Here is a 14,128-nt window from a genome sequence, read left to right as displayed (position 1 = left end):
AGCAAAACAACGAACATGATCAAGAGAACAAATGAGTATATTTATGCTCCGTTCGTAAACAAAAGAATGTATAAAATTAATTCAAATACCTGCCAATTCAACAGTGAAAATTCTTCTTACTCCATTACTCACTTAATTCAAAATACTTAAAAATTACGACCGGTTTTTTATTCACCGTGATGAGTTTTTATTTGATAAATAGGAAAACGTACCTGCAGAAATAGCGATAGGAATTCTAAAAACAAAAAATTTCACGTTTTACGAAAAAAAAAAAAAATCATTCTAATACAACACTTAGATTCATTTTAAAATGTCCTTAATTAAAATGAACATTTATGTTAAACACAGGTACCAAAAAATAATAATATTCACGTTCGAGTACAAAAAAATGACGTAAAACATTTTTCTATAATTAAGGGAATACAAGAAATCAATATTAAAAAATAATTATTACCGCTATGATGAACTGAAAATTATTTTGATTTGAGACACACTTTTTTAGGACTACTGTCGCAACTTTCACTCAATTTACGCTTCCTTTCGTTTACTGCTTGATCGTGATTTTTCTCATCACTCGTATTCGTAGCATCGGCAGGAGATTCGGAAACACTACTTGGTACAGTTTCGTCTTTGGTCGAAGATTCTCCATTCAAAGTGACAGTATTTTGTTTAGCTTCGGATGAATTCTTGTCTGCAGCAGGTTCGACTTTTTGTTTAGGCTTTTTGTGGATTAAATGACTAATATTATTGACTGGAACGTTGCTAGAACTCGCACCGCCGAGTAAATTGTTGGAACTCGCACCGCCGAGTAAATTGTTGGAACTTGCACCACCGAGTAAATTGTTGGAACTTGAACCGCTTTGCAAGTTATTTGAGCTACCGGCCTGACTGCTCTCCTCGGGAGTTTTATTTTTAATGGCTTCGAAAAGAGCTGTCATGAATTCTCGTTTGTGTTTATTATTCTCAAGTAGTCTAGAATCCATATCTTTGATGACTTCTTCAGTATCGCTAATTTCTTTCATAATTTTCGTTTTTTCTGAGGCGTTACTTTTATCGATAGTTTTCAATTTTTGGTTTAAATCGTGGACTTGGCTTTCAAATACTGATTTGGCGGTATCCAGCTGTTCGGCAGATTTGTCGTAGTTATGAGATGCGGAATAAGCTGTGTATAAATTAAAATGCGTATTAGCTTTGAGACGGGTATCGACGGGACTAATATTCTTCTGAATTTCTAAACTTCTGTTCAAATCATCGATGGCTAATTCGTAATTTGCAGAAGCGATACTTATTTCGCCTAATTTCAAATACGACTTTGCTAAATTAACGTTATCATTATGACGATCATAGATTTGTTTAGCAAGTTCGACGACTTCCCAAGCGATTTGTAAATTGTCATCTTCGTTCTCGATATCTTCTTCGCCATCTTCATTTTTCTCTCCTTCGTTTTCTTCGTCATCTTTATCCTCGGCGCCTTCTTCGGTTTCTTTATTTTCATCGGATTTGTTTTCGCTTTCGTCGGCATCTTTTTCTTCGGCGTTATCTCCGTCACCTTGTTCGTCGTCGTTTTCTTCTTGACCATCTTCGCCGGTCTCGGCTAATTCCGTATCGTTATTTTTTCTATCAGCTTCTTCGACACGCCATAACTCCAGCAAAGCATTACCGTAAGTCATATAAGCGTCCGCTAATTCGACCGCGAAATCGCCGTATATAGCATTGAGTTTCTGGCACGCTTCTCCCAACGTTGTCACCGCCGATTCGTAATCTTTCACAAATAAATTACGTTTCCCTTGAGCGAGTAAACTGTACGCTTCCGATTTATCCGAATTTATAACGCTTTTACTTTCTTGTTCTTTTTTAAGTTTGTTAGCTTCGATAGCGGCTTTAATGTTCAACTGTTTGTCTTCCGATTCAAACATAAAATCTTCGGCTGATTCCATCAAACTAACCATGCTATCGACATCTTGATTGAAATTCTCTTGCAGGTTTTCCATCATCGCATCAGTAATGTCATCGACATTTCCTTCGGTGTTTTTAGCAACGTCGTGATTGTTTGCTAAGCCGTTGGTACCGTTGGTCGAAGTTTCGTTCTGAGAAGGTGCGGCGGATTCGTCGGTTTTCGAGTTGTTTTCATTTTCCGATGATACGACTGGTTTAACAGGTTCTTTATTAGCTACTTCATCGCTAGACTTTGTGGATAAAGGTACCGTCGTTTCGGCCACAGTTGCACCAACATCTGAAAAAATTAAAGAAAAAGTATTACGATGTGAATTACATACATAAGATAATGAAATGCCGTAGGAAAATCGTAGAAATTGGTTCAATTAGGTAAGCTAAAATTTATGGTGTGATGAATACATGGATAAAAATAGCTCGCGTCGTAAAACTGAATTTTAAAAAAATAAACAGAAAGGTGTGATTTTTTCCAGAAGTGGACGACAGAAAACCAAGGGGTAAAGTAGTATTTATTCGCATTTTTTTTTTTTCAATTTAATTTCAGTATCAACTGCATGATACGATCAATATACTGCGGCACAGATAATGAACTTAGAATCAAGTTTATACCTAATAACGTTCATCAAGATGACATTTAAGCACTTGAGGCAAGTTTCCAAAACGACAAATCCATAATAGTTCAACACTTCAAGTTATGTACTTTCATAATAAGTAAAAACTGTAACATTTTATACGTATAAAATATCTTCAAAATTTGTTAGCAAAAAAATGTACCCAAAACGCAATTACACGAGTCGAATCCTAAGCATATCAAACTTTTCTCATTTTAAAAAAAAATTACAAAAAACATAACTTTAAAACTCATCGCACAATTTACACATAAGTTATGGCAGACTAGCATTACAGAAGTCAAGATTCGTGAAAATTACCATAATGTGAAATCAAAAGTATACCAAAGTTGAAAAAGTATCGGAAAAAGAACGAAAATTCAAACTAAACTAAACGATAAAAAAATAATAAAATTAAGTTAATCATATTCATTATTGATAAAACAAACCACCAACCGAAATGGCGCCCAATGGTCGAACGACTTTTAGCTCGACCGACGGGCGTTAGCTAGCAAAAAAAACTGATACCACGCGGGAATTCAAATTTTTTTCAAGTTCGATTCATGGATATCAACAACAATATGACTTCTTTATATTAAAAGTACTATTGGAAAAAAACTTGAAAAACTCAGGTAACCGAACGATCTAATAATAAAATAGAAAATATGGATACAGATCCTGATGACGAAACTTTCAACTGTATGGAAAGAATTGAACAGAAATATATTCAAGCCGAGGAACAAGAATCTTATCGTTATCCACATCCTTCAACAAACACACCGATTATACTCTTATTAACCACGATACTGCTAACAAGTTGTGCCACCGTTCTGACATGTCTGAGCTTAATGACAAGTCACTGGGAATACATCAGTTGGAATATTCATAAAATTCGACATATTGAAAAATTAAAAACACCCGCAAATGCGCCTCCATATGCGATTTTGGAACCACTTCTGGATGATACGATAGTGAAGATTTCGATTAACCATTTCCTTCACAATAATAAACCAGAGAATGCATCTTCAAATGTGCACGCGAATGCAACAGTAACGGTATATTTCGTACCAATGAATGGAGGGATTTGGACCATGTGTGTGCAACTGAACGGTAAAAAAAAGTCAACAGTGAAAAAAAAACACAGGCGAAACTGACGACTCAATTTCTCTTTTTAAAAATAATTTCAGATCAACAGCTGCATATTCTGAATGGAACAGACTTTCCTATAGACTGCATTTATTATTTGTCAAGTAAACAATATTCAAAGATGAGGAGCATTTAACCAGCACTTGGAACTATAGTGAGCACATAACTCAAGTTGAACAGAAGTGAAACTTCGAATATTGTCTATAAAAATACTACATATTGTCGCCAGGAATGAAAAACGTTTCGATATCATCGGCACTAGTTTGTTTAATCCTACTGGGAAGTGCAGCAGTGATTGGTACTTTTGGAATTATCAAACATCAGTTGAGCGCTATATTAATAACAGGAATAATGTATTTATTAGCAGGTATTGAATTTTGAAAACATTTCATTACCTTTCTCATCTTGATCCATTTTTATATTCGAATTTTCCACGTGAACTAATCTGAAACAAAATTATAACCATTTTAGGAACGTTCGCTCTAATTATTGTGCTAATTCTACACATAAAAAAAATAGACTACTCTGCACATCAAGAGAACTACGATAATTCAGGAATATTCAATACCACAGTTTCACACATAATCGATGATGGAATCGTTCAACAATCCCGCAACGCTGCTAACATGCAATACTCAAAGATATGGAAAGAATATTACAAAGGCAGAGAATTCAAGTTTGGCTGGAGTTATGATTCTGATGTAGGAATTGTGGGAGTACTCATTTCTATGATTACAAGCATAATGTGGATTGTGATGGCTAAGGTACCGAGATACACGACTGTTGGCATATCTGCGTAGATTTTTTTTAAATATAATAAATTTAAACAAAAACTTCATTTCTAACTACAATTGATACGACGAGTCAACTCTTCTCACGAGAAATTAGTAAACCTGTACAAAGCATTGTTCGGTTCTTAGAACACATAATGTCACGCGTGTTATGACAGAAGACGAATTTACTGTGTAGGCATTCAATCCGACCGTTATGGGTTATTCAGTTGAATAAACATCACAATCATTACGTAAATAATACGAGGTAGTTTCTAAATTAATCAAATAAAGCATAAAATGCCACTACTTACCGGACAGCTGATTAATGAATATTCAACACACCACTGACCACACACGAATATCTTCTCATTCTAGTTGGACAGATCGAACAGATGATGCAGTGCACTGGATTAGGATACGTGCTCAGTTGAAAGCTGAATATGAAACAAAACTGCAAAGTGGATTACACTCAAGAAAGAAATAGCGCAGGAAAGTTCGCTGAAATCACAACGTAACCGTCAATCTTACAGCAACTGAACAAAAATTACAAGTTGCGCTTTTCCGCGTTTTCGGTTTTCAAAATTTCTCAAAAAGTTTGGAAAAAAAATGGATTTTATTTTTGAAAAGTATTGCGCCTAATCAGCGATGTTGCCAAATTTAACAATATGAAACACATTTTCAGAATTTGAACAATGAACCGAAAAGACAGAAAAAACAAAACATCCAAACATTCCAAACAATAAATTAATTATTTAATTTAACAAAGAATAACCTTGATTTAGTAATGTTAATGCTTTTATAATCTCTAGTCTTTGATTTGAATTTCAAGTAATCAAAAAGATGCAATGTATGAGATAAATTTATGCAAATATTTTTGAAATTCAATGAGTTCTTCAGAATGGTCGTTTCATGCTGCACTTGACAACGTTCAACCATAACAACAACAACAACAACAGTGCTGATGAACTGATAATAAAATTTTGGAATTAAAATTGATAATGTTAAAGGGCAACGGCAAGGAAGTAACGTCAAGTATTTCTTATTTCTTTTTCTTAATTCTTATAGTAGTCTAATTCTTTTCGAGTAGACATTAAATTAAAATAATAAGACAATTTGTTGGGAAATAGAGTAGTACTTCACCTTCAACGATGGCGGAATTCGACCGTAAGAATTATACTCTTCTTCACCGCGACTGGGAAACTTATCCTCCCCGAAACATTATAGAGAAAGGTGTTTTATTGAGTCAGAAAGTGTTCGTGCAGCCTATGATATACTTGAAAAGTAAGTTCTGATCATAGTTTTACTGCTTGTCAGTTCAATTTCAATTATTATCTTGAGAAGTGTTTTATTTATGTGTTACGATGTTTGTATAGAAAATCTAATCACACCAAATCAGCAAACCTATTACTGGTACCACAGAAAATATCAAAGAGTACCCACAATTGATCAATGTTACGATTATGATGCTTTATGTCATTTTGAAGCGGAGCGGCAAATTATTCGCGACATGTAATAGCATTTGAATTGGCACTTGAGTAAGACACCTTACATGATTGTATAATTTGAACCATGTCTGTTTTTCAGGAAAGTTGATTCTAAGATTCTCAGCTTATTGTTTGCCCGATTTGATGAATGTGTACTCTGGGAAGGGCACGAAAAAGAGAAATGTCGTCCTTTGTTGGACGCGTACAGAGAAAACGAAACTAATTGGTTTATAAAATGTGCGTATTATCCGGACATATCAAATGCTGTCGATGGTTGAAAAATAAACTGTTTTGTTTTATCTAGATGGTGATATTGGTCAAGGACCGCAGTACGCGCGTAAAGTTTTTATGAAGCAAAAACATCGTATGTTATGGGAACGTCGTCATGGACCAGTAGGAACTGGTAAAAAACAGAGAAATTATCATCCCGATGGTACTCCATATTATAAATAAAAGTCGAACGTTCGTAGTTATTCTATTTCATCTGTTGTAATTAAGTATATCAGCCCTGTTAAAAAAAAATAAATGATCGTATGTACATATGCTATGTTAATTATTGAAATGCACTCTTCGTTGCAGATTTTGTGGAAAAGAGTAGCCTAAACTCAACAATAACAAAAAGCCTAATTATTGTAATAAATGCGAATTTATTAATACAAAATCGATGAATATTTTAGACTATATACTTATGTTTAGTTATCAGACTGCTAGCGAATTATTTCTAACAAACACTGATTACATTTTTGTATGTAGTTCATTACATAATAGGTTCGTCATGGTCTTAGGCTACCGCGAATTTCTTGATATTTGTTCGATCATGTCAGTATTTTGAAAAGGATTATGGGAGAGGGATATTCATGCATGACTTTTTGAAAACCATCATTCTTAATTCGACGTATTATTAAATAAAAATACACATTTACATGATTACGGATTAAAATTAATAAACACATAACTAGTACAATCACTATTATCATTTGCAATTGAAATAGTGGTCGGTTGATTTATCAATTCATCGTACGATGGAGGAGCTTCAAATTCTCCGTATGGAGCCTCAGCAACAAACCCGGCGTGGGGTTTCCATTCAGTTCCATGTATTTCTATTTCTTTGATAGAATCATCTAGGATTTCGCTTTCTGCTTCGACGCTTAAGCTGGAAAAATCAAACAAAAATTAATTATGTATAGGTACTTCACGATGCCCTCGTATAGTAATAATCGCAAAATAACATTTTCATTACGTACTTCTGTTTGTGGGGACGAGGTTTCCAAAAGTACATGCATCCCATCACAAGAATAAAAAAAATTAAATTTGCGGCTATAGCGATTTCAATAAAATACCACAGCATGTTATTGATTGCAGTGCATACAATTTGTTTGATTTGATATTCGTTAACGTCGCCATATTCACTGGTTGTAATATTAAATCTCATCTCCATCATGATAACTTAATGGTATTCAACTAGAAAAAATCGAATGTGTTACCATCGGTGTTTTTTCCTTCAGAATATAAATTATACTTTTTTGTTTACATGTTCATATTCACGGCAAAAACTCGGCAACCATTACGACACGTATGTATCAATATTTCACCGCAAACAACTCCTTATAATGTAAAAAAATGTTCAAGTTAATTATGAAACCACAATCAGCAGTAATATACAATTGTGCGTTGCACAAATTCAATCTATCTACAAAAATTTCATCAAGGTAAGTATCTCGAGCTGGAAACATGCGCATTTGAATTATTCCCGCACAACGTGAACAATTCACCTGGATAAAATGTACCATTAAGGAGCAAGTGTAGATGAAAAATTCGCGCCCAGACAATCCTAATGCGCGCGCTCTGCGTACGTTTTCGAATTCTTCAGCTAATCGAAAGATATGCTCGAGAACTATTTGCTTTCCAGTTACATGAAGGTACGTAAGTACTTCGAAAAAGAAGGAATAAATCAGAGTATAATTGCCTTTTATGAAAATTCTATTACGAAACTTCAATAAATACCCAGGTAAATTAGGTACATATTTCTTAATTTACTCATTGGGAGATCATTTATTCAGATATTACAATTAATTGTACCGGAGTTGTATGGCTTTCGAATAAAAATCCCTACAGCCCAAATTGTTATTAATTTTACTGTAAGAACCTAAAAAAGTTTGTTCTACTTACCAAGAATTGTTTTGTCTGACTGAAATTCTGAAATAGTTGTAAGCAATGCAAATCAGAGAAACGTTAACTGCAAAATACAACGCTCAACATAAAAGCAAGGGTACATTGTTATAAAATACGTCTGCGTAGTTCGCTTGGAAAATTTACCCCGCTGCAAGGTGCATATTCCCTATTTTCCACAAAGTATATCTCATTACACTATACAAAAACTATACGTAATTAATTCATGATGATGTTCCTATTTCAAATTTGGGAGAAGTATGTGTATTAGTAGGTAAGTATAATTTTTTAAAAAAACACTCGTACCTCTGATTTATTAAATTTATACTACGCCATAAGCCTAAAATAATATATCTTAAAGAAGACTGAAGTTGCTCAACAAGTTGAATTTAAAAATCGAAACGAAACATAAAGCTATTTTTGTGATTTTGTGTTTCAATTTTTTTTTTTTAAAGAAAAAAGGTTTGTACATGGTTTGTACTTTGTACCTACCTAGAAATTTCAGTCTACAGAAATTTTTGGAAACGTTAGGTTACGTAGGTACTTACACTCAGAAGTTCTCATACACCTTAACTAATCATTTGTAGAATTGTAGATCTAAATATTAGGTCATATTTCGACTTATTTTGATTCTGAATACGGGTCATCATACATTTTTAAATTTTCATAAACTTACAGGTAATAATAAAAGTTTCTTGTTGGTGAATTCTATTTCAGTTCCGAAAAAAATAAAAAATATGGGAATTTTAATGGAGAAAAGGACATTGATTGAACGAAGCAAATTAAAATATTTGGTCCGGTTTTCCCCTTAAAATGGCTTCAAGTGGAAAGGAACTTACTTTATAGATGAAGAAATTTTTTCACACCGCATTATTTTCATAATGTGCCCAACTCTATAAATACTTGGCACCCACTTTTTTAATTTGAATTTCATTATGCTGTCCAACCATTGTATGAAGCACAGTTAACGCATTCCAATTTAAGTTTCTTTACATTCGTGTGACAATTACTGCACTACATTGTAGGTACTGTTATCAATACCATCATTCTTGTTTTCGCATCAATATGTAAGAAATGACTTGAGACAAAAGAAAAATATCAAATTTAGGTAGCTAGAAAATTCTTTATTACAATAATAAAGCACAAAAAAATCAGCTAAAAAGTTTGAATAATTTAAAATAAATGCTGCAGATTTTTCAAAATTTGAAAAAATTGAATGACAACTCTTTCAAAATACCTAAAATGAAAACATTTTTTCATACTCGAGATCATTCAAAAAATTATATGAATTTAATTAAAACAACAAGAAATGCAATAAAAATTCAATAAAACGCTGCAACATCAGGGATGCTATAAACATATCACATTTGTTCATTTTTATGAAAGTATTAATAGTTAAAAATAATAAATAAAGAGTACTAATAACACGTTTTCATTTGCAATAAAAAGACTGTTCCAGAGAGGAAACAGAGATCGTTTTAAACCTTCAAGTTCATGTTCATCTGTAGGCTAGGTACTGATTACACATACAAGTATTATTTTCATATTGCAAAATGAAGCTTCATCATTAATGGAAAATTTTTCAGAATTATTTTAAGCTACCCAAAGTTATATGAGTCATTTAAAAAAAATATAAAACAAAATGAACATAAATTAGAACGTTTGAGTTTAAAATATTTTCGAAACCTGAATAACCAAGTTGAACATAACAAAAATTTACTAATAATGATAATAACTGAGCTTAAACAAAACTGGTAATAAAAAATATGATTTGAAATCATATCTCATTCATAAATAACAACGTCAAGCGAATAAGTTATAACATCTAAAGAACATCAGAAAAAAAAAGTTCTTATGATCAGCACTGCTTTGGTAACACTACGTTTTAAAAATTGAAAACATAAGAATGGTCGAAAAAAATGAAAAGGTAATAATGATAAAAAAATAGCAATTTTACATCATACAAAAAACGAAATGAATTTTCGATAAGTTCGGCATTAGTATAAAATTCAATGCAAAAAATGTCATGAGCGCAAAAAAACACTAGAGTATCATAGTTAATAATTGATCATTGAGAATAAATACATAGTACCTACACTATACAAAGTACATATACAAAATCAAGTAAGTAGTTTTTTGTTTTAGAAAATTTGGTGCCAGATAAATTCAGATTAACTTTTTCCTCATGAACTTTTATCCAAAATCACCTTTATTTATCACAGAATTCAACTCTATTATTTTTTCTTTCAACAACCAGCTTCGTAATCCAAGTTTAAGCACCGAATGGCCGTAGTTATGACCTTCCAACTGTGGCCACAGTTGATCTATGAGTATGTCTTCGTAAATATCGACAATCTTCAATTGCAAACCTGAAGTTCATCATTGACGCACATTAGTACTACTTTAGGTATGAAAAAGTAAGTATTCTACTTCGTGACTGATGACTTACTTGTATATAAAATAAGGTAATGGTACGGTAGCTAAATGCCACATGGAATGCGCATCAAATACCCATAAAACTGGAGGAAAATCAAAAACTTCCAGTAAAGCTACAATGGTGGTTAAGGATACATAAATCGTGGCGTATTTTACATGACTTATAATATTCCAATTCCAAAGGCACCATAGTAAGGTCGTTACACCTGTTAATATTCCTAAAAATAAAACGAAAGCGTCAATGATGGAAATAATGCAATCTACGAGTAGGTATTTGTACGCAGGAATAAAACGCACATTTTGAAAATACTTACCGACAAATACTAGCGTGTCGAAATTATAATGATAGTCGAAAGGTTTCATGATTAAATGCAATGTATGTTGTACGAAAAAAAATAAGCAGCCACACACAAATAGAACTTTGGTAAACAGTTTTTGAAAAATAATCATCCTGCATAAGTAAAAACATCATGTAAATAAATTCATCTTTAATTAGAATACGATTATGTCGAATTAACTATTTACCTGTAACCAAACGCGTAAAACGTATAATATACCAATGTTGATGCACTGATATAATCCATACGTTCTGTAAATGGAATATCACGAATGTGAAACACCACAGACCAAATCCACGCATTTGAAGAGACCTTTATGAACAGCAAATTTCATTCAACTTACATCTTCATGTATCAATGCATTTCCAACATCGAAATTGATAGTACTTACACCAGCGTATACCGTCCAAATCCAGTACATAGTGAATGGAGTTCGGACCGCTTTACGAAACTGATTGTACATATAAATGCTACTGATTAAGTTTAGAATGGAAAATATCACCGATGCTGGTTCCTGCATCCCTAACCATCGTATAAATGGCCACTGGAAAAATGAAACAGAAAACTAAGAAATTTGTACGACAATTTCGAATGTACAACAACAATAACGAAATTTACTTTTCCACTAAATTGAGGAATTTCCCATCCTTTCTTCAAACAAATTCTAACCATGGGCCATATACATTCATACTCGCAATTATCGCGACAGTTCCATAACAGCCTCAAGTACCATTTAATCCGTATGGTAGATACATAGCTGATACCATCTGGAAATTTAAAACAATTAACATTTAATCGAAACATAAAATAATTCATTGCTGTTTTTTACTTACCACTTTCACAGGTGCTTTTCGTGCATTCTGTCACACACGACCGATATGTTGGATAAGTATCGCCAACAGAACAATCAATACCTTTCAGCTCCGCCAATACGTATATTATTATCACTAAAAATGTAATTTCATTGTACATTTTTTTTTAAACAAACCTTCGTTATTCTGAAATCGTAGGATCACTTCGGATTTAACGAATCCTCACTGGATTTTATCAGTAGAACCTTCGTTTTCGATAAGAATACTTACGAATTTATTTTGTTTACATGGTCACTGTCGCTTTTATGAATGAAACGAGCAAGAATTCGCGCATGGGGGATTGACAACACCACCTATAGTAAAAGGCCTGGGCGCAGAAAAAGTTCTCGAAGGTGGCAACGTCGCAAGGAGGCTGAGACTTACATGGTGTACTATGGGAAAAGCACCGTTTTCTTGTTTTTAGCGGATTTTTCAAAATTTTGAATGGGCACATGGGTGTTTAAGGCATGAAAAATGATCTATTTTTTACGCTCTACAACGTCATCTTTCATTTGAAGCTCTAGCACTCATCAATCGAAAGATATGAAAGCTCAAAGCTCAAAAATCACAAATACCGAACTTTTGAATGAATGTTTCTCAAAATTTTGATCGAGCACATGGGTGTTTGAAACATGAAAAATAATCTACGTTTCACGCTCTACAATTTGGTTTTTTCCCGAAAGCTCTAGCATCAATAGATCAAAAGTTGTGTAAGTTCAAAGTTGAGCTTTTTTCTAACTTTTGATCTATTGATGCTAGAGCTTTCGGGAAAAAACCAAATTGTAGAGCGTGAAACGTAGATTATTTTTCATGTTTCAAACACCCATGTGCTCGATCAAAATTTTGAGAAACATTCATTCAAAAGTTCGGTATTTGTGATTTTTGAGCTTTGAGCTTTCATATCTTTTGATTGATGAGTGCTAGAGCTTCAAATGAAAGATGACGTTGTAGAGCGTAAAAAATAGATCATTTTTCATGCCTTAAACACCCATGTGCCCATTCAAAATTTTGAAAAATTCGCGAAAAACAAGAAAACGGTGCTTTTCCCATAAGACACCATGTAAGTCTCAGCCTCCTTGCGACGTTGCCCTTTTTGTGCGCCCAGGCCTTTTACTATAGGTGGTGTTGGGATTGATCCGTTATTCAGTGCTACCGTGTGATCAAATTAACAAATAATTTTTTCGTAATTTAATTTATAATAAAGAACTATTAATTAGATAAGTAATAAGGATGAATAAAAAATGATAAATTTGTTAAATTTTATTCATTTTTAATGGATATCACTCTTTGAAATAGACTATAGTTTATAATAATTTGAGCTTAACCAGTGATCGACTGTGAAATGTGTCGAGTCAGTTCAATTCATGTACCTACTTGTACACTTACCTAGCTGTTTGTGAAATGCCATCATGCAAAAAATCCGAAAAAATCGAATAAAATGTGTAAGTACATGAAGAAAAATTTAAGGATCATTGACCTTACCAAATACATAAACTAGACTACTTTCTTCTTTGGATTCTATTCTATGGTAAAGATCACTTTTGATTTTTTTACTCGTAAAAGTCAAATCAAAAACTCAAAAAGCAGTCAAGATTTGAAACAGGACAACAGGAATAATTATGACAAACTATTTTGTATGTATGTACCTATACCTCTGTACATAAAACTTGAAAGGTACGTGTCAAGAGCAGGACTGTTGTACTCATGGTTGCAGACTCACAACTTCTTACTCAAATTTTCACTGAAACTATGATGAATTCAATCTATCTATGAATGATGAAGTTTTGCCCAATATCAAACTTACGAGACCATAATTTATTTTATGAAAAAAAAAATTAAGGACATGTAGGACTTTGGAGCTGTATAAATCTCACCTCATAACGATTTTTTAGTTGAAACAAAATATAATTATACTTGGAGATCACATAACTTTCACAATGAATGAATCATTGAGTTATTTTGAGTATTAAGTACTTGTACCTAAATAGTACTAGAAAGGTTACGTGATTTTTACAAATTTTGATTTCATAACAGAATTTGTTGAGAGTATTTTTTTCAAATCTTACTGTCAACCATTACTATGTTTCTTAAATTCAGAACAAGTATTTTTTTCTCAATAAATCAATCATATGATAACCGACAGTTTGAGAGTTTTCTTTGTTTAGTTACTTACTTTGCTGAAACTATGTAAAAAAGTTACCGAACTCCTTCTCTTCGCGAGAAAAATCTAAACTTCATCGCTGAAACATTATACAGGTATCTATACCTACCTATTGGTAATATGTACCTGGAAATTGAAAATTATCTGTGAATAATACAACTTACGTGCTTATAGCAAGGTGCAGTGAATCTTTTTAAATCCAGAATATG

The 14,128-nt window shown here is 32.9% G+C and overlaps 3 protein-coding genes and 1 long non-coding RNA gene across 7 annotated transcripts; 1 reads left to right on the top strand and 3 right to left on the bottom strand.

Moving 5' to 3' along the window:
- Positions 1-19: 19 nt before the first annotated feature.
- Positions 20-5,095, bottom strand: LOC135840939 (protein HGV2-like). 3 transcript variants are annotated; one of them, XM_065357695.1, is made up of 3 exons: positions 4,792-5,095; positions 4,103-4,152; positions 20-2,233 (listed from the first exon to the last, which is right to left on the bottom strand). In XM_065357695.1, the coding sequence occupies exons 2-3, from the start codon at positions 4,119-4,121 to the stop codon at positions 474-476; spliced, it is 1,779 nt and encodes a 592-aa protein (XP_065213767.1). In that variant the 5' UTR covers positions 4,122-4,152; positions 4,792-5,095; the 3' UTR covers positions 20-473. The 3 variants fall into 3 exon arrangements, with proteins under 3 accessions (XP_065213767.1, XP_065213769.1, XP_065213770.1); XM_065357697.1 differs by lacking the exon at positions 4,792-5,095 and adding an exon at positions 4,554-4,721; XM_065357698.1 differs by lacking the exon at positions 4,792-5,095 and adding an exon at positions 4,276-4,496.
- A 356-nt stretch (positions 5,096-5,451) lies between these two features.
- On the top strand, positions 5,452-6,506 carry ND-PDSW (NADH dehydrogenase (ubiquinone) PDSW subunit). The gene is made up of 4 exons (XM_065357701.1): positions 5,452-5,761; positions 5,854-5,989; positions 6,065-6,201; positions 6,269-6,506. The coding sequence occupies exons 1-4, from the start codon at positions 5,629-5,631 to the stop codon at positions 6,415-6,417; spliced, it is 555 nt and encodes a 184-aa protein (XP_065213773.1). The 5' UTR covers positions 5,452-5,628; the 3' UTR covers positions 6,418-6,506.
- Positions 6,507-6,591: 85 nt separating this feature from the next.
- On the bottom strand, positions 6,592-8,247 carry LOC135840942 (uncharacterized). 2 transcript variants are annotated; one of them, XR_010557814.1, is made up of 4 exons: positions 8,134-8,247; positions 7,496-7,568; positions 7,209-7,425; positions 6,592-7,117 (listed from the first exon to the last, which is right to left on the bottom strand). It is a non-coding gene; the product is annotated as an uncharacterized LOC135840942 (long non-coding RNA). The 2 variants fall into 2 exon arrangements; XR_010557813.1 differs by lacking the exon at positions 8,134-8,247 and having other exon boundaries at positions 7,496-8,093.
- A 989-nt stretch (positions 8,248-9,236) lies between these two features.
- On the bottom strand, positions 9,237-12,036 carry PGAP3 (Per1-like protein PGAP3). The gene is made up of 7 exons (XM_065355147.1): positions 11,741-12,036; positions 11,526-11,674; positions 11,299-11,451; positions 11,095-11,219; positions 10,884-11,020; positions 10,583-10,787; positions 9,237-10,502 (listed from the first exon to the last, which is right to left on the bottom strand). Exons 1-7 carry the CDS (start codon positions 11,877-11,879, stop codon positions 10,427-10,429), a joined length of 984 nt encoding a protein of 327 aa, XP_065211219.1. The 5' UTR covers positions 11,880-12,036; the 3' UTR covers positions 9,237-10,426.
- Positions 12,037-14,128: the final 2,092 nt, after the last annotated feature.

The sequence above is a fragment of the Planococcus citri genome, chromosome 3 (assembly GCF_950023065.1).
Source record: "Planococcus citri chromosome 3, ihPlaCitr1.1, whole genome shotgun sequence".
Classification (NCBI taxonomy): domain Eukaryota; kingdom Metazoa; phylum Arthropoda; class Insecta; order Hemiptera; family Pseudococcidae; genus Planococcus; species Planococcus citri.
This window is presented reverse-complemented; position numbering and strand designations above follow the sequence as displayed.